General features: G+C 41.8%; 1 protein-coding gene across 2 annotated transcripts in view; it reads right to left on the bottom strand.

Annotated features, from left to right (window-relative positions):
* Positions 1–20,284, bottom strand: part of AOAH (acyloxyacyl hydrolase) — an 82,736-nt gene that overhangs the window by 28,294 nt on the left and 34,158 nt on the right. For both annotated transcript variants that reach the window (XM_086741661.1, XM_086741660.1), the window contains exons 7-14: positions 17,785–17,855; positions 16,019–16,079; positions 15,462–15,532; positions 14,202–14,250; positions 13,717–13,765; positions 12,025–12,119; positions 3,793–3,884; positions 1,966–2,048 (exon numbers count right to left, since the gene is read on the bottom strand). In XM_086741661.1, the coding sequence (XP_086597787.1) occupies positions 1,966–2,048; positions 3,793–3,884; positions 12,025–12,119; positions 13,717–13,765; positions 14,202–14,250; positions 15,462–15,532; positions 16,019–16,079; positions 17,785–17,855 (571 nt within the window). The remainder of the gene's footprint in view (positions 1–1,965; positions 2,049–3,792; positions 3,885–12,024; positions 12,120–13,716; positions 13,766–14,201; positions 14,251–15,461; positions 15,533–16,018; positions 16,080–17,784; positions 17,856–20,284) is intronic.

Raw genomic sequence — 20,284 nt, 5'->3', positions numbered from 1 at the left:
CAAATAAAGAGAATGATGTTGAGAGAGAAATGAGATAATGTTCACTGAGCTTATGCTGGGATGAAGGGGAATCTGGATGGGAAAGGAAGAACCAAGACAAGCAAAAAGTAACATGGCAGACATGGCCCTGAAAGAGCAGGATGATGCCGTAAATCTTCCGGAACAAAGAAACACCAAGATAGGCTCAAGGAGAGCAGACCTGCTGAAGAAGCCCAAGAAGATAAGGACGGATCCAGAACATGAAAATATTTATGAAACTAAGGGGATGTATATCCTTGCAGGTGCATAACATTGATAAAGGTTGTGAATGGTCAGTGAAATCCCACTAATTAGTGTCCTCAAAGTGGACTATCTCATTACAATATGAAAATCACACCTCTAGTGCTAAAATTGCCACCTTTTCAGATAAAGACCTCTACTCATGGAACATGCACAGTAAATTTAAGAAGTATCGTATCTTTAAATGAATGTAAGAAAAGAACTAACCAATTGTAGCTAAGTAGGTGTGACCAAAAGGTGAAACTGTTATTCTGAATTATATAAATATGTAATGCTATTGTAACCAGATGTGCTAACTTTGTGAATTTACCACCTAGCACCCATCTCTGTGCAGAAATGAAATAAATAAATATCTCTGCTCTGTGTGTGATCAGTTCTCTGGGTAAACAACCCAGATTTGGGACAACAGTCTCTTTCCAACTCTATCCTGCACTCCCAGCTGTTCCTTGGAATTCCCCTTTGCACCCCAGTGCCTCTTTCTCTCCACCACCTCTGGCCGATGAACCACTAGCTTATGGACAAGAGTACTGTCATTAGCTCTGAGATGCATGTCTTGTACGATTATATGTGCTACAGTTGCTGTGACTGCTGTTCCCAAGCTCATCTAAATTATTCCTGTGTAAGAGTGTGTCCCGCTTCAGGAAGGTTAACACTGTGCAGTTTTGCATCATTCACACATGCCATCAAGCGTGCGCCTTGGTCTTTGCTCTAAGGTCACCACTCCAGATGTTAAGCAGCGTTAACCTCAAGAGAGATGCATGAGGAACATGGCTTCTTTCTCAAACTCACTGCTCTTCCTTGCTTAGCTGATTCTCTACATACCTCTTATTTCTTGTATTAATCTTCCTTTTCTACACTATACACAAACATTTCCTGTGAGGTACCATGCAAGACACTTTCCTTAATTTTACGTAGATTAGGTCTGCTGCATAGGATATTATTTCACAGAAAGAAAATGTTAAGCCAGTCTCACAAAATTAATTAATTAATTTAAGCTTAACAGCGTTAAGTTTTGTCTGAATTTTGGTTTACCTGTATGTTCTTGATCATTTCTTTAAAATCTGTTCAAAGAGCACATTAAGATGCCCCGTCAGTGGTGCATTTTTCCCAGTTCTTCAAGAGGACTTCTGTTTGCTGGTCTCCAGCTCCAAAGGAGCTCACAGGACATCATGGGCACCCTTCCTATGAGACTGATGACTGTTTTGTGCCCATTCTGCATGCCAGTGTGGCAGCCCTGTGAGTCCTACTGTGGGGTGCAGCACAGGGCCTGCTTGGCATCCCTCATGAGAATGTGGAGCGGAGGGGTGCAAGCAAGCAGAGATGACGCCACAGCCTCCAGAGAAGATGGAAGGCAAACCTTTTAGCTCCAACACTACTAGTGACATCCCTCTAATTCCCCTCTTTTAGTCATGGCCAAAAAACCTCCCCACAGACTTACAGTGAGGTACACTTATTTTTATCCCAGTGGAAATTCATGGTGAGTGCACGGATAAAAGTGGTCAAGTCACACATCTCCCTACTTAGACCGGAAGAAAAGACGCTGAGTTAAATAAGTGCTATTCTCTATTTTTCTGTAAGTGCGATTGGGAAGGGGTTTCTCTTTGTTTCTGAAAGATGTTCATTAGTGCAGCATCAGGTATCAGACTAGTAAGGCTGAAAAAAAAACCTGAAAAAAAAATAACATACCATTTTGAGAGATGTTCTGTAAGTCTCTGTGATTACAACGATTTCTCCTGCGTAAACGTAGATACAGAGAGTCTGTCCAGCCTCTGAAACAAATTGAGAAAATGTAAGCAGCTAAACTTATATGATGCTGATGAAAACACAGCTGATACTGAAAATGAAGTATGTTCTCATCTGTGAACAACTCTATGCTCCAGTTACGTATATACTTCTATTTCACAATCTCTGTTTTTTGTGGTCATAAATCTTTTTCATCTTGAACACAGTGGCCTTAAATAAAAGCCAAGATATCCTCTCACAAACTATAAATTGATGGAGAGTTTCTCTGAAATTGTTCCATCCAGGATGCTTTTATCCTGGTCTTTCAGATAAGGTGTTAAAAAACCTTTTTGTTATACATAATTTATCAAAACAATCCTGTTGATTGCTCACTAATTGACTTTTCAATAGGTTGTTATGGAACAATAAATAAAAGAGAAGAAATACTGTCAGGGCATTCATTTCCCAATGCCATAAATCTTGGATGGATTGATCTCAAAACAGGTTATGCTTGATTGTGATTAGTTCTCTCCTTTACTTTGCACTGTCGAGAAAAATGAAAACACGTATGAAAAGGATAACAGCCCAAAGGGAAGCTGATGAGAAGACCACGCTCCCAGCTAGAAATACATGGTCATGTCTACCAAGGCTGCTGATTTTGTGTTTGAACTTAGACACCAAAGGAATCAGATAACTTAAATATCATGGCTTAAGAACAGCAAACTTGGACAAATGCAGAGAAACAGAACCCTAACCATTCTATGATTTGAAACCAGCAACAAAAAGTAACTACCTACATAGAAAAGCATGATAACACCAACAAGTCAATATGCAATGGGCTGCATAAGAAATGCCCAAGGTCTTCGAAGGAGAGCATTGCTGAAACTAACAAAAATCAGCATTATCCTTTTCGGTTTTCTTTTTCTCTTTCCCTCTTCCTCCTGTTTCCTTTTTGCTACTGAAACAGTGGAATAAATGGTAACTCCACGGTTATTTCATGCTGTTGCCTTTTCTGGGGGGAAATCCTTATTCCCTCCTTTTTTTTTTTATTTTTTTTTTTTACAGGGAAGTGACAAAAGAAGAATTTGGAAGTGCCTGTGACCTAATTTGCTGTGTTACATTGGCTCATGTGGATGGGGAAGGATGCAGGGACAGATGGAAAAGAAGAAGTCTCTGCCAGAAGGGAAGGAAAATAATGTCAAAACACAAAGAAAACACCTTGAAATGACTGTAGTTTTAACTGTAAATTAAAAAAAAAAAATGTTAATCTTCTTTCTGGTCAGCATTAAAAGGCCCCTGACTCCTGCCAGAACTGAAGGGTACTCTCGTCAACAGTGCCTGTTCTGGCCTGACTTTCAGATAATTTTTATTTTGTATGTCTAAGGTAGGTCATGAATACAGTGAAACGCCAAAAAAAAAAAAACAAAACAACCCTAAGAAAAGTATAATGCTGATTTTTTTTTGTTTGTTTCAGCAATGCTCCTCTTCAACTTGCCCCAGAATCTTGAAAAAAACAAGTTTGGTTTTTATTTCTTCAGCTTCTAAATTACAGTTTGACCAGTTCTAAAACCTACCCTGAATTTCAGGAAGACTGGGCTAGAGAATAGTGCATTGTCTATATATTTAAAAGATTTTAAAAAATCCTTAAATCCAGTGTTGATCTTGATTTTAGAAAGAACAGAAGCAGAGTTGACTAGCATTTTTATCTTTCCTTTCAAGCACTGTGTTTTTTTTTCCTTGCTGTGCTTTTAGGGACCTTGAGACTTGCTAGGACTTGGCCACCCTGCTTACCCGATGGTGGAGTTCAGAAATCCAGTGATCTCTGAGAACTGGGGCCAGTCAAGCTCATCAGTGAAAGCCATTGGGAGATTAGCAAATGATTTCTGAAAGAGAAATTTTAAAAATCAACGTGGTTTCACCCTCACAGACAAAAATCCTTTCAGCAAACTGGAGCACTTCTTAGCTGGAGCATTAGCCAGATGGGAGCGATTGAAACTCTACCTGTAGTGGTAATTATTTGTGCATATACTTAAAATGTTGACTCCTGTAAGAAGGCAGATCAAGAGACAGAGGAAGGAAAAGCAAACGAAATCACATCTCCTGGCACCCTTTAATTCTGGAAGAGCTCAAAACTACTGATGTGGAGCATGTGCTGGAGGTGCAGAGCACCAAGGCAGCAGTTGTTTGCTGCAGCATCCATCCTGTCCAAAGGTGGGTCTCCTTGGGCGCAGGAAGAGATGATAGCATGATGTCTCCAGCATGTATGTTACAGGAATAGCATCAAATGCACTTGAAGTTCCCTTGCCCTCTCCAGAAGAATGAACTGCAAGCATTCAACCCCCTAAAAACTTCTGTCTGGTCCTCACTACAAATTTTGAAGGTGGCACTGAAGCAACAGAGCAAGAAAGGACCCTGAGCATGGCAGGGACCAGGGAGAAAAAAAACCACATGGTCTGCCATAACCTTCCCATACAAATAGATGTAACCTTTACCCTTTTCTGCTTTTGCTGGTATTAGTCCCTAACACTTTTTTAAAGTGATGGCCTCTGCAAAAGCATCTATGCAGGCGCAAGCCATGTTGCACATTCAAAACACAGTACCCTGTTTGTTCCCACTTTGATTTGTGAATGTGTCAAAAATCAATGAAAGGCAAGAAAAATGGCCTCTAGAAATGGCACCGCCTCAGAAGGATGAGAACATGGAGTAAATTCGCAGCTTCTCCTAGTCCAGGGTACACTCACAAAGACAAATGCATAAATCCAGTGTGCTCATACAGAAAAACTGTTGATGAAAAAGGTATCAACCAAAAGAAGGTCAAAACATAAAATCAGAGAACTTACAGGCCAGTTTAATCTGTGTAATTTATTAGCTGCATTTTATTTTCAAGCAATTGTGGGGTTTTCTTAAACCCTCCCTGCTATGAACAGCGAACAGGTTGGTAATTCTTTCTCCGGGAAAGTCAGGAGTAACTGAGGAGCCACAGAACTTCTAAATCTTGCAGTCTCCACCAAGTCCTCATTCCTAGAAAATTATCATTTTGGTGAATGGGAGCTATGCTTCAGTATATGCCTACAGGTTTTGACTGTAAGAGGATGCGGGGAGATGCATGGAAAAGGGGAGGAGGGGTGAGAAAAGGAGGGTTGTAGGGGGGAAGAAATCCTGAAGCCAAGCTCTGAGCAGCCTAATGCACAGCAGATGCCAGTTTAAAGCATGTAACAGCATATTTGACCTACTTAGAGTAGATCTGCATTAGTTACCAAGGTGAAAATGGGCCTGGATTAATTATCTTTCAGTTGGTTCTCTCTCTCTCTTGCATATATATATATATATATATATATTTGTGTCTTTGTGTGTATCTGTATATACTTACTTTTTTGTTAAGACTTGAGGGAACTTCCAAATCTGCCTTCGTCAAATCTGATAGCTTTGTGTGCAAACAAGCACTTAATTCAAGGGCACAGCAATGAGCAGAAGCAGAGGGGTACGGTACGGCTTGGCCATTTGCAATATTTGCCTCCTCGTAGCTTTGCATTAAAGGTGACAGAAATATTGAAATAGTCACTAAGCACAGAACAAACTATAGATATGATCTCTTATAAGTCATAGCATTTAAGCGTACAAAAAGAGCCCAAAAATGATTAAATATTTTTAAAACAAATCCTTCTATGACCAATTCTCTCATTATTTCCTCTTGGCTCTCCAAAACAATATTTTCATTGGACAAGTCCCAGTAATTTTTAACTGTTTTTTTCTTTCCCCTGCAAACTTAGCTTAAATATGAATTAGCCAGAACCTAATTGAGTTGCAAATTGGTTTGGAAAGGAACATTTGAGCCCAGAATTATAGTTGCGTTTGAAAACTGTATATACGTTTAGCATTGACACTGTTCCAGCAAAGCACTTAAAGCCAGACTTTTGCAGATATATCAGGACTGAAGGGTGAAGATGAGTAGTTAACGGAAATCTCAGAAGAATGCTAGACCTTGAAATCTGTAGACATCTAGTTTGGAAAGCACGGTCTAACAGACTGTGTTTCACTTACTCTCAGATGCAAATAAGTCCCACTCTAGAGGTGAGTCTACGTTGGCTTTTAGCTTAAACCTCTTCTGAGCACAGCCTTGTTTAAATACCATTTAGACTATTCTGGCTGAGAAATCATGCTTCAGCCTACATGCCAGATTTCAGCAGAGAATGATTAGAAAGTTATTCTAGCCTAGCTACAAATGCCATATTTTAGCCTCAAACGCTTTAGATGGGTCTCATTTCAAAGGAATGTCCTCACCTCCTAAATGTGTCCTACCTTGAAATACGTGGCAGCCAAAGCCGTGGCTGATGCTAAATGCACACATGTCAAGCTACGCTTAACTGGAAGAAGGTTCAGGGTTGCTATGGCAAGATATTTTCAAAATCAGTGCACAAAAGGGCATTGGAAACCTAACCTTCATACAAGCCTTTAGAAATGCCAGTCCCAGAAAGCTTGAAAGGACTGAAGTATCCCTTAATTTGAAGGGGAATTGGGTATTTGTTTTTATACTGACTTTAATGCTGTTCAAATTCTTGTGATAGCATTAAGTACCACAGGCGACTTTCTTATTCTAAGTATAAAAATAAGCAAGCCTTAGAGCTCTTGAGGAAAGCACAACCTTTTAAAAAAGCCTGTATGGCATTTCTACTCTGTCAAGCTGCAAGGGACATACCAAATTAACAAAATTATTACCTTATTTCCCCCAAAATGCAGCATCTTAGTCATCACAGTACTAGCTGGGAGAAACTTATCTGCAATTCACAAGATTGAGAAGAAAGCTAGAGAATGCTTTTAATAAGATTTTCACAGATCAAAATCCTGGGTTTTTTTCTAGTGGTGCAAAAAAAGAAGTCAGTGGGATAAGTGTTTGGGACATCCTGAACCCGCATTTAAAGAAATGCTGAATTCTTTTAGTAGGAAATATATAATACGAAACAGTTATTTTAATGAAACCTGAGAAGGCTTTGGAGTTTGTAGGCAAATAGATATCTACTGGATTACAGATAGACATGGGATTTATTTTTCTCTTTATTCAGCATGAAATAGAGACCTAAATGTTTTAAAATGCATCTTCCTAGAAAGGGTATAATTTCCAGCACGTTTATAAATACAGTGCTTTTATCTCCAGATAATATTCTCTCTAAAATGAGATTTTAAAGTAAGCTTCTGTTCCAGACATATAACAGAAAAATGCTGCATTTAGTAGCTATTTGGAAGTCAATTGTAAGCAGATGGACAGAGCAGCAGGAGCACAATATCCATCACTAGACACACTAGTGTTTTCAATATCAGCTTTCTGCAAAAGCCATCCTCCTAGAACCACAGTATTTCTTTTGCTTTGCTAAACTTCATAAAGTGTGTGTCTCCTGCATTACACTTCATTATTAGTGTCCGAATTTTCAGGTCAAAGAAATAAACATTCAGCTCAGTTCTTGCTGAACCTTTTAGAAGAAGAAAAGCCTGGCAAACCCAAAATCTATTGACAAGCAGAAGATAAAAATAAAGTTGACTCATCCCCTTTTTTACAGCCGTATAATTCTCTTCCTGTAATTGTACTCTAGGTGTTTGGGGATTTACTGGAGTGATGGCTGGTTAAGGATAGTCACATCCTCACCTGCCTCTGCAGGCACATGCAGGCCGGTATCCTCAGTGAAGGTCCCAACATAATTTTCTCTGTGTTGCTGCACCTCAGCTATATCCCTGTAGGGCAGACTTTGGGACTCATCAGTACCAGATTGGTAAAAAACTTCAAAATCAAGGTACCTGTGACTTCCTTTAGTGCTACATAGGGTTAGGTGTTTTTTTTTTCTTGTTTTGTTTTGTTTTTTAACTGGAGAAATAGCATGCCTGTGCTATATCTTTCAAAGATGTATCCAGTTTGTGATGGACATTTTCCACACAAAATAGTGTCTCTGTACGCTCTTTGTGGGAAGAACATACGCTAAGAGTAACTGTGTTTGTGACTGGTTCCTAGGTAAAAGCTTTGGAAATAGCACTGGAAAACATGAGTCTCCACTCTGATACAGCACATGCCTCAAGCTTGGTGACAGACAAAATGGGCTGGGAGTGCCTGTAGCTGCATCAGTGTGGGCAGATTGGTGCTCAGGGGCTTGAAATTTCCCCCGCACTCCCAAAAGAGCCTCCTGGGTGAATGCAGGAACATGATTTGGGTCTCCGCATTTGGTCACTTAGGTTTAAGAAAAGAGGAAGACCAGGAAGGCACTAGGGGACTTGATACTGGACAAGAGGATGATGCAACTTGATGCATTCCTTGACATGGGACAGATGACAAGAGCATGTCCCCCTGCACTGGATTACATGGGAGGTTATTACCCTGTGAGAGGCCAATGCTAAGAGAGCAGTAAGTTCCTGATTAGATCAGGAAATCCAAAATCCTGTACATAGCAACTTCCCAACAACGGTCCTCGAGACTATGGCATGAATATCTGGATTCCAAAGCACTTCAGCCCAAATACCCATCTGGTCACCCAGATAATCATCCAGTTACCCAAATGACATCCTGAGCCTCCTTCAGTGAGGAAATTTCTCGTTCACATTCTCTTTCTTCCCTCACTCATCGTTACTGTTCCTTTGCATGGTAGACTATGTGCAGCATAATCAGGCACAGCAACCATTCTGGAGAGCCTCTTAACTAAATTCTCAGCATCTTTCCTGAAAAATTATTTCCCCACCTAATTAGCTTTAAAACAGGAATCAACAGCTGCCACTGATGTACTGATTAACAGAAGGGCCCACAGCACTGTTACCAAGTGTAAATTTTACTTTACACTTGTATATGTGAACATGTATAAGGAAAAATATAAATAAGAAATATATGGAATATATAAAATAGATATGAAAAAATACAGATAACCATTAATGTAATAAAATAATGCACTTAATAAATCTGAATTATCAGGCACACAAATTTTTCCTTGTGCACATGATAAAAATCCTGGACAGGGTCAGAAGGAGTCCTATTTGTAATTCCATGTAGAGCGTTCAGATTCAATTGAAATGTAAATTAAAGCTTTGAACTAACTCTAGTATTGACTGTAGAGAAAAACATTTGATAAGCTAATTTTTCTATGTATCTTATGAAAGAAATTTTGTCAGAATCAAAGTGAAGTCTCTTGAATTTGACAGCATGAGGGAACAGCAGGTACACGAGGCTAATGCCTCATCCTCCCCTCTCAGAGCCTAACTTCAAATTCTTGCTGTGGTCCCAGATGAAGGATATTTTCTGTGAGATTAGGACATAGACTCTCCACACTCTCTCTGGTCACAAAGCCATCCTCAGATGTGCTTAGAAATTCTCCTTGAGAAAGGCCTTGCACTGAAAAAGGATTTAAGCCAGTTAATTTGTTAATTAAACCTACAGATGAAGGAAATTTGCCAGTGGTATTTAATACTACACATCAAGAGACAACAGTATTCCACCTTCACAACCCCAAGGCAGCTAAATTGCAGTTATTCCCATTCTACACATGGAAAGCAAGACACAGAGGACAAGCAAGAGAAAGAGACAGTGACAAAATCATAATTAGCTCAGAATTTATTTTGCTAGCACACTTGTGCCTAGGCGACAACTTTCTTAAGGTGCGCTGCAAATTAAATAACTTTTTACTATTGCTAGAGTTTAAACACAGATACTAGTTCTTTTTATGCAACTGAACTCTCTATCTTTGCATCAATATTTAACTGCTGTATTTTTGCAAATATAGTAGGAAAGCTTGCAAATAGTCCTAGAAAAGAACCTGTTCTTTCCTATCCCAAATCTCAGGTACCCGGGCGGCTGTGCAGTGCACTAGCATAGAGCTCAGCTAGCTGTAGGAGGGCTGCACGTCCTGCAGGGTAGTTAGCCCAGCCCTGCTCTGTCCTGGATCGCTATAACCGATTTTTCCAAGTTCCTCTACATTATCAACACACCGTGCCGTACCCCTGTCAGAGGTCTGTCTGATGCTGCCCAGCTCAGGGTGCTCAGCGTCTGAAAGAACATAAGGTTATCTATACTATCCTCTTTTGTCATCTTCTGCTAGCTCCAATAAGTGGTATTTTACGCAATACCTTAATGCATCCCTTTCTTACTGAGCTCAGAACAGATGCCAGGCCTGATGCCTTGTACTGGTGCACGAGAGACATCTCTCCCGGGACCAGCTTGCAGCAGCTCTGGGTCTGCATGTGAAGTCCAGGCTTCTTTTTTTACTTACTCATATATTGTATTTAGCTTTTCCAATTCCAATGATGTCTTAACCCCTTTTATTTTATATACTGTGAGTGGAGTGACTATGAAAGGCCAAAATGAATGCACCTCTCCTTGCCCCAGTGCAGGGCACCTGCTCTAACCTGGAGTCATCATTTCTGCAATGGAAAGCAGCCCACTTCTCCCTTTCCAACGAGTCATGGATCTTCCCCACACACTGTCCAGATGGAGTTGAGCACTGAAAGCATAAATTTGTTTGGCCTCACACAGAAAGCACCAGTTCCCTTCCCATGCAGGCTGCTCTACATCCATCAGACAAGGTGCCATTAAAACTCACTTTATCATCCGCTCTCCAGCTCCTGACCATGAAGGTTCTGCCTCTCTGTACCACTACCAGCCTTCAACCCATCCAGCTAGTGGACCAGTAAGCCTCAAGCAAGAGAAACACTTTCTAAACCTTCATTACAGGGATAATAAAATGCTGTCATAGTCTAAAACTATTCTTGCCTACACGGATCTGCTACCACCATTACTGCTAGAATCATCATCACCATCAGTATTATTACCATCTTTATTAGACAAGATAATCTTAATTATCATTAGTGCTAATTTATTATGCTCATCATCAGTTCTGTCATCAGCGTCATTCATCTAATTGTTGCTCATAAAGGTTTAACAAAGAAAAACAACTGCTAATATGCAACACTTAAATCAGCTCAGCTCTGGGAGCAAAAGTGGGAAAATACACAAGAACCTCAGACCTCCAACAGCACCGTAACTACTGACATTTTGGAATAAGTATTGTTCTCCAGAAAATGTCCATATCCTTTTTCTAGAGAAGCCAGTGGAGGAGTAGCAGGTTTTCACCAGGGAAGGTAGGCAATGACAATCTGCCTGCTCACCCCCATACAACAGACCCTTATGCAGAGAGGGACAACACACAGTTCTCCCTGGCCAGGGAGTGACACCGGCTTGGGATAGGAAACAACAGTGGAGGTCAGGAGTTTATTCTCCACCCTCCGAATTGCAGTTTGCTGGAATGATCTTTTCCCCTCAATCATTTAATTCCATACCAGTGAACTGCAACAGCTGAGGCTCAGCGTAATTCAGTCAGGCACGTTTTGTTGTTTGAAAATAGGGAATGCTCGGACAGTGCCCAAAAATAGACATCAGTGTGGTAGTGATATTTTACGGTCACTACAAAAACTCTTCCAAGTCCATTATAAACCCTTGGATGACCATCAAACACCTGCAGATGTATTTGTTCAACAAACCTCACAGCCTGAACACTGGAGTTACTAGACCTATTTTACATATGTCACATATGAGGAAAAGCAGTCCAGGACATATCATTTCAAAGACAGATGCCTAAAACACAAGTTCCCGGACTGTCAGCAGGATCACTGCTGCAATGCTTGCGCAGCAAGGAGCTGTACCAACAAGTCAGCTGACAGCAGGACTGGTCCCACAGGCAGCATAGGTCTCCTTGAGCCACAGGCATGTGTGTGGAAAGCCAGATGTCCTTGTTTGTGTCTCTGGCACAGAACTGGGCCACTGAAGCCAGACTCTGCCCTGACCCAATTGCACAGATGTCGGAGAAGCGGCAGTAGCACAGGGCTGTGCTTTTCTATCTTCAGAAGAGCAGCCACAGCAGGGGATGGACACGCATGAGACCGCAACTATAAATTCCTGTGCAGTGAGGCATTTTGCACTTGTTTCCTTTTGGCAACCCGCAGCACAGGGGAGAAAGCAAACAGTGGCGTAGTGGTTTTGGCAACCTGAACACGATTCCTCACCGCTGACATCTGTGTGACGGTCATCCACTCGGGTGGGATGTGGAAGTGAGCGCCGGCCGAATCTCCCAACAGCACAACCCCTTGTGAGTCCGCACCTAATTAATGCATTTTGTTAGTCCTGTGAGCAGAAAGAGCAAACTGAAACAAAGTATGGAGAGCAATGCTTAAAGAGCAACAGCAATGGCAGCGGATAGAGTCGCAGGGCGACTCGCTACACCACTCTTCATATGGCTGAAATGTTCAGACTCTGCAATGAAATTTTCACTCAATCTGCAGCAAAAACTGGCTGTAAGGCATGTGCCAGCAACCCTACAGAACCAACTGGGGACTGAGCATGAAAAACAGGGAGAGGTCTTGCTATTCAGAAAAAATTCTGGTTGTATTCAAGGATAGATGTGTTATTTCAGCAGAGGCTCTGCTATGCAGCCCACATTTATTTTTACTACCCATAGAATATGCATTAAAAAGTACTTAAATATTTAGGGGAATCGGATTACTCAGGAAATTGCTCAAAGCTCCTTATAACAGAACTGGGTGGTGGATGTGCTACTCATATGAGTATTTATGCTAGAACAATCTGGCTGGTTTATAATTAATGTTACTTAGCATTTGTAGACTGCCGTTCATCTAAAAATGTTGAAAAGGCTTGCCAGGCAACAGTTCATCCTCAGGATGCTGATTTAAATGCAAGGCAAGGTGAGCAGCAACTGTAGCCATGGCTGTTCAGTCAGGGTGTTATTTGTGCATACATGTATACACAGGCACCCACGCTGCTGTCTGGGAGATCAGCTGATGCCATCACTTCACCTCTTTAAGGCCTTCTCTGGAAAAGTATCAGTGTGATTGCCGGTATTTACAGCAATGGGTCAAACATAGATGTTTCAGGTCTCCTGAATCCCAAGGCCATCTCTCTGGTTTAGGCTTCAGGCACCAGAGAAGATGCAGAGGTGATGGAGGAGGGCCACAAAAATGATCAGAGGGCTGGAGCATCTCTCCTATGAGGACAGGCTGAGAGAGCTGGGGAACAGCCAGTCTGGGCAAGAGAAGGCTCCAAGAGACCTTATAGCTACCTTCCAGTACTTAAAGGGGGCTTATAAGAACAATGGAGAGAAACTCTTTAGCAGAGCCTATTGTCATAGGACAAGGGGTAATGGTTTTAAAGTAAAAGAGGGTAGATTTAGACTAGATGTAAGGAAGAAATTTTTTACAATTAGGGTAGTGGAACACTGGAACAGGTTGCCCAGAGAGGTGGTGGATGCCCCATCCCTGGAAACATTCAAGGCCACGTTGGACAGAGCTCTGAGCAACCTGATCTGGTTGGAGATGTCCCAGCTCCTTGCAGGGGGGTTGGACTAGATGACCTTTAAAGGTCCCTTCCAACCCAAACCATTCTATGATTCCATGACTCTATGACATTTCCGTTTGCTGCTGTCCCTGATCTATGTATTTCAACTTAATAACTGAGTTGACTTTAACAGGAAATTACTAGCAGCCTCTGCTTTTCACATTTCATCTTTGCCCATCCTCAAGATTTAAAAAAAAAGTAAAATTATGTTGTCATTTTGACTTTCTCATGAAGTTGTAAAGACCATTGTCTTTCTCCTACAGTGGCAATGACTGTGACAATATTAAAATATTTACAAAACAAATACAAAAGACACATTGCTTCTTGTATTGACTCTAAAGATTCACCTTTGCAGAATTTCTCCTCGTAGGGAATTCCATCTTTTGGATCCACACCCTGTTGGAGGAGAGAAGGGGCAGATGATAGTATCTACCTAGCACCTGAAAAAGGGTAGCGCAAAACAGAGGCTGAGAACTTAGTTCTTGAATGTTTGCCTGCAAGAAGCACTGCATCATAATAATGATGCTTTCCATTACATTATCTTAATAAGTATATGTATGTTTAAATTAATTATAATAGCTATAATTTAAATGATCGTAAGCATCCATAAACAAATTTTGCTTATAACTGCTTTCCCTACATTTCCTTAGTTTTTAATAAATATAGTTTTATTACTTGGAAGATCAAAGGCAGTAAATAAACAGGAGTAATCCAAAACAGTTAATAAACCAGAATAAATAAAAAAAGAAATATTTGCATACAAATTCAAAAAGAGGAAAAAAGTGAAGCAGCAATCAGGAAGGAAGTGCAAGATGCAACTTTGTTTACTTACCCATATGCCATTACAGTTAGAGTCACTTTTCACATCCCAATTATCCGGGCTAAAACAGAGTTACAAAAGGATATACAGTGTTAGAGAAAATAAAGCCTAAGAGGCTTCTGAGGAAATCAGATCCTTTGTGCCATTTTTCACTATGAAAGTAAAATAATTAGAAATTCCTTTCTGCACAGAAGGGTGGGGTTTTTCCCCCTTTGAATCCAGGAGAGGCAATTTTTCCCAGCAAAATGCAGTGTTAATTTAAAGTGAATACTGGAAGTGGCTGAATGAAACCTACCCTTTCAATCTGGATATTCACTTAGGTGAAATGAATGGGGATGGTTTTTGCAGAAGACAGACCCTTTTCCCCTGCCCTTTTCCTTGTTTTTAAGTGTTCACTGAAATCCACCAAGCCCCTCACCCCAAATTCAGTGCAGGGTAATGATGATTTGCTCCGTCCCACAACACAGCTTGGGCCTCTTTTACAGGGAGACTCTACCTATTCCATCCGGCACTACACATGGACCCTGTGAGCCCATTTCTGCTAGTGCTGCCCAGGCTGATGGCACATAATTCTTCCAAGCCCGCATCCTTAAATTCAACTTTCTAGTCACAAGTTGGTTAATGCCTAGGCTTTAAAAACAGTCCTGGTTAACAACTTATTGAGAAACCCATTGTAGAGGAAAGCTCAATTTTTGAATTAATATTTTGAGCACCAGGTAAAATAGCAAGAGCGAGGGACAAAGGCCATGCTGTTACAACTGGCTGCGCTCTCCGTTTCAGGTGAGCATGGAAGTCCATGCTCAGGCAGATGGAAGGTATTCACCTAGCAGATATTCACTTAGAAGCACACCTATTTAGCTGTACATTTCCACTAACATAACATGAGGACTGGATGATGGAGCTCAGCAGCCAGCAATGAACGTCCTTGTTTTGCCCTCCTGCTCTGCTGCTCCCTGAAGTAGGCACAGCCCCCATCAGCTTAAGTGGCGTAAGGCTTGTAAGCCTCGGCAGCTTGGTTTCCCTCCCCACCTTTGGTCTGTCTGACCAATTTTGGCTGCAGATGCTTCAGAGAAAGGAAAAAAAAACCTATGCACAGCCCCTACTAATGTGCCCCATCCCTGGTCTCGATCATCTGCTCTTGTCTCCATCACAGTGAAATGAAGCAACGAGCAGTGATGTGCTTTCTTAGAGCATGGTGAAAACCAAATATGGAGCTCATTCTTCAAGAAACCACAATTATTAGGAAGACTTTGAAATAATTAAAAGCTTTACCGTCTGCCAGGGTACACAGTGGTGTTTTTGTCGTTGCAGTCTCTGCCTCGCCAGTGATAGCCCCTCAATGTCTAAAAGCCAGGAGAAGCACACAGATAGGATGGTCACTTTACTCTTGCACTTTTAATTTAAAATATCTAAAATGAGAATCTAACTCAAAGGGTAGGAATAAAACCCAGTAAATGAGTCATATTCCAGAGTCCCTTTGCTAAGCTTTAATAAATGACACCTTGCACACTTCAGTGCAGAAATAAGACAAGCTGGCAATTTAATTTGTTTTTTATGTGACTTTACTTCACCTCTTATTAATTCGGTAAACAGACCACTCAGCAGCAGAGCAATTTGCTTCTGCAGGGAGCACAGCTTTATGTGTGCGTCTCCCCAGGTGCCATAAATGAATGATTGTTTTTTCATCCAGAAAAAAACCCACCCCTCTGTTCACTTCATTTCTATACCTTTTTCACATGAATGAATAAGGCTTTGCAGAAAGTGAGAGGAATCCCATAGACATGCTCATTATCAGAGGATTACTGCACTAAAGGAAAGGCTTTGCTTACCGGAAAAGTGCTAAATTTATCTCCATCAAAATCTTCAAAAGGTAGTTTATTTCTTATAACACTGCAAAAAACCAAAACCAACAAACATAGTGTTAACATACAGAAGGGAACCTGTTCAGAAAGAAAAGAATACAGTAAAGCATACAGAATAGATAATAGCTGACATGTTGTTCAGGGCTCCATATTCCATCTTAGCTCTGTGCTTGTACTTCAGCAAAGTGATTCTGTCTGAAGAAGTAAATTCTGGTTTCTTTCAATACCTGCTGACTGAGCTCTGGATGCGAGGCTGATGGACTCCTGTTCGGCTGCAATGTCAAACCTTCAGTCTCTAAAACAAACTGGGACATCAAAAGTAACTATAATTTTTTTTGGAAATAAATGCTATGCTCAGCCTGGCAGATCTTTCAAGTCTGCCAGATATGAAATACGAATGGAAGTCCTTCTACCTAGGAAAGAGCTGCAGAATGAGGCCTCATGCTGATGGAGACTAACCTCCTCCTTTTGTTAAAAACAAATGGCAAATACCCCTTCTCATATTCATCCCTCAAGTCTTTACACCATCTCTCTCCTGTCGTGTTCAGTCTAGAAGACTTGCAGTTTGCATACCAGGCTGCAGCAACACACAGAAAAATACGCTTATTTTATAGGGTAAAAGTGGATTTAATATGAAGAAGGACCATACATGCTGAATTCACAAGTGGCCATATGCTTTAACTGAGAACCAGTCTCATCTTGCAATTTCTGTATCTAGTCCCACAAACTTGTGGCCATGCTCAAAAATATCTGGGAAAAGTATTTTTACCTTGATGTGAGCGAGGCCTGAGCCCTCAGTGGTCCCTTACAGTGCTTAACTACATTAGCCTTTCAAAATTGCACCTTTTTTTTTTTTCCCCCCACTGTCACTTTTCTTTCCAGTGACCCTATAGGTTTCAGCAGTTCCTGAAGAAGGTGTCAAAATGATGGTGTCAGCTCTGTGTCCCTTCCTTTTTAGCTTGGACATGTGCTCGCTTTTACATGGTGCTGCCCAAGCTTGGCACCTCTCTTTGGCTATGGGACACAGCTTAGCTCACCTACACTGAGCAGCCTTTCCCATTTGGCCCAGCCAGCAGGACACTTTGAATTGTATGCCAGTCAGTCTTTCCTTGGAAAGTTTTCTTTCCAAGTTTTTCCAGCCTCTTGAACTTGTAAGACATGTTGAACCTGTCTCAGAGAGCAAATAGGTGCAATGAAGGTGGATTCCTCAGACCACATGAGCATTGGGATAAGAAAAAATACAAAGTTGTTTTTCCTGTCCACCATCCACCCATCTTTCTTAAATACCTTGAGATTCTCCTACACTTTGCAACTGCCACTTAATTCATGTCTCTCTCAGAGTTATACAGGTGCTGGTGGCCTTCCTGTGGCGAGCCATGGGCACCACAACTGAGTGAACAAATGAAATGGAGAAGTCTCGGGCTCACAAAATCTCAGAAAATTGGCTCCCTCTTGGAGGTGTCAATATCTTCGAGTGTGTCGTATATTTGACCTCCAGGACCTGCTAAAATTATTCAAATATTTTAAGTACTGAAAAAGCACAGGGATCCCTCTGAGGAATCTTACTTACCTGAACTCTATGCAACCTTCCTCTACACTACCTGGGTAGTGGTTTTATGAAGGAAACCAACAGAAGTAAAGGATAAGAAGCCTTGTTAACTGAGGATGATTTTTGAAAGAAACACATGTACCATATTCTGTTTGTCGTTAATGACCAAAAACTTTATACATACTATTTAATCTTCTCACACAGGTTAGCCAGAAGAGGAAATGCACATACACTTGAGAACCCCATGAAGCTTTTCTGGAGGGGAAGAAAATAAAAGAAGATGGATGCATTAGTTCATAGAGGTGTCATGACTTAGGATATTCAGTGTCAGTGAAGTCCAGAGTTAAATCGCATATTTTCTGCCTAGAAACATCTGCAAACTCCAATGACGCCACTAAGGATGCTACATGCCAGAGGATTTAGACCTGACATGGCAGTCAGCTTAAGGATTTCAACTGAGCACTTTACAAACCAACAACCCTTGCTTTCAAAGAACTGTAAAATTAAAAAGGAGGGAAGATGCTCCTGTGAAGCTATCTCCTCTTAGGTAACAAAGTTATTTTTTAAATTCTTAGTGAAAATTACTGTTCTCACATTTGATAAACATGATGGTATCTGACACTTGGTACAAAACTAATGAAAACAACACATTGTGGGCCATGAGGCTGGTTTCTGCACACTCGGGGAAGGGTGCAGAAACCAAAGGTCAGGAACAACCCCAAAGAGAGAAGAAATGGGAGAATTCAGCATGTGCATAGAATGCTCTTGATTTTTTAATGGGATTTTTACCTGGTAATCTCATAACTAGATTTTATCTTGGCCAGATCTGCAAGCTGTAAAAGATAGCTGCTGCAGGATAAACTCTTTCAGCATTAGAAGACCATAGCCATGGGCCAATCCAGTTGAGCTTCCAGGTAGCTTCAGAAGCTGAAAGAAACCTTCCTAATGAACACTCAAGTTACAGAAACGTTGCTCTGATGAGATTACAACCCAAATCTAACATAAAACAGAAGATAAATGTTGGATACCCAAGGAGAGGACAGTAAAAGGCTATTAATCACCGTGAGGGGCAGTAATCCCAGTGTATAAAGCTCTGAGTGACAAAGGAGAACTTTGAGGCAGCACTGTAGGGCAGTGAGGCAGCGGTGCTGCAGTGCACAGGGCATTGCCCTGCAGCTCCAGGGAAGGCAGGAAGGTGTTTGCTTGCACAGGTAACAAGGGGTGATGGAGACGAGGGTCTTGCGCTGCCCAGAGCAGGAGGTCAGCCACAGCAATATATCACGGCCAGGATCTCAATGTGGAGAGGAGGACTGGGGTAGTGAAGAGGGATAGAGCCCCTAGTACAAAGATGGTAGCCAACAGTCGAGCTGGTAGCTGAAGTGACCAAGCAGCAAGGTGAAGATGAAATAGAGTGGTACCTTGTGGGGAAGACCTGCAGTGGAGGTGGCGCTGTAACAGTGTGCTTTCCGAAGGACGCAACAGAGAAATCAAAGGAGACAAAAAAGGAGGAAAGTCGGGGAGATAAGAGAAACAGGAAACCTGTAAAAACACCCCACCAATTAACTCTCTTCAGCTCTGTCCAACAAAGTCAAATAAAAAAGCTAGAGTCATACCAGCTCGGAAGGGGCCATGAGGTCGAGGGGGTGTTGATATAGTCAAAGGAGAAACCAGAACACAACCACAGAAGAACTGGATAGAAATGGCCATGAGCAGCCAGGTAGCGGGACCTTTCCTTGAGCTGAAAGACCAACCTGCTCCCACTACTACGGCTCCAACTGCCCTGCACTCTTCCCCCTCCCTCTGCATCTCTCTAAGCTCCCTGCCAGCCTGCCTGCTTCGGGGCTACGTCCTGCAGCACAGCAGGGACGCAGACCTCCTCTTTGCTCTCTCTGTGTACATACGCATGTATGGCCAGGTAGGCAGAGAGCACGAGAGGTGCGCAAGGAGGATGCCAGCTTTTCTCAAAGAGCTTTGCAAACCAATGTACACCTTCCTGGAAAGAGGAAAGAAACCACTTCCCCTACCTCCTCCATGAAGGACTAATCCCAGTGCTGCCTACAAAAGCACTTAAAGCTTTCCATCAGGCTAAGATTTGCAGTGTCTTCATTTGAGCTGTCAGCTTTTCACTTCAGTCTAAGTCACAGCATGTAAAGTCTTTGAAGTTAAGGTATCTGGAGCCGAAATTGCACCAGAAAGACAAGTTACAGGGCCTGGAAGAAATAAACACATAAATAAAACCTCCTCAGAGGCTCAGAGCCTGCATTTAAAGTCTAACCTTCACTTTCCTGCCTTTTTCTTAGCTAGTAATTTGAAAATTGTTGCTGACTGGATCTCCGTTAGTTTCAAAGGAAGACTATCTTGCAGCCCCAGAGACTGCCTGACTTTGGTGGGAACAGTTAGCATGATCATGCCCTGGAAGTGGTATGGGCGATATGAAGTTGCGCTTTGAGGACCAGCTGCAGGAGCGTCCCAGAGCACAGCATCCTCTGGCTCCCCAGCCTGTGCATCCCCACAGCACGTGGGACAGTGTGGTCTGGGCTTTGGCTTGGCTTAGAGGTGTGCAGGAAAGCAGGTCATCTGCTCTTTGTGGGTATCTTGTGCTACTGTCAAAAGGCAGCAAGGAGCACAGGGTTAAAAAAAGGGATAACCTTTGCATATGTAAGTGAGAGAGCGCATGAGCACAG

This window comes from Chlamydotis macqueenii, chromosome 2 (assembly GCF_036417535.1).
Source record: "Chlamydotis macqueenii isolate bChlMac1 chromosome 2, bChlMac1.mat, whole genome shotgun sequence".
Classification (NCBI taxonomy): domain Eukaryota; kingdom Metazoa; phylum Chordata; class Aves; order Otidiformes; family Otididae; genus Chlamydotis; species Chlamydotis macqueenii.
The sequence above is the reverse complement of the archived record's forward strand: the minus strand, read 5'-3'. Positions and strand labels throughout refer to the sequence as shown.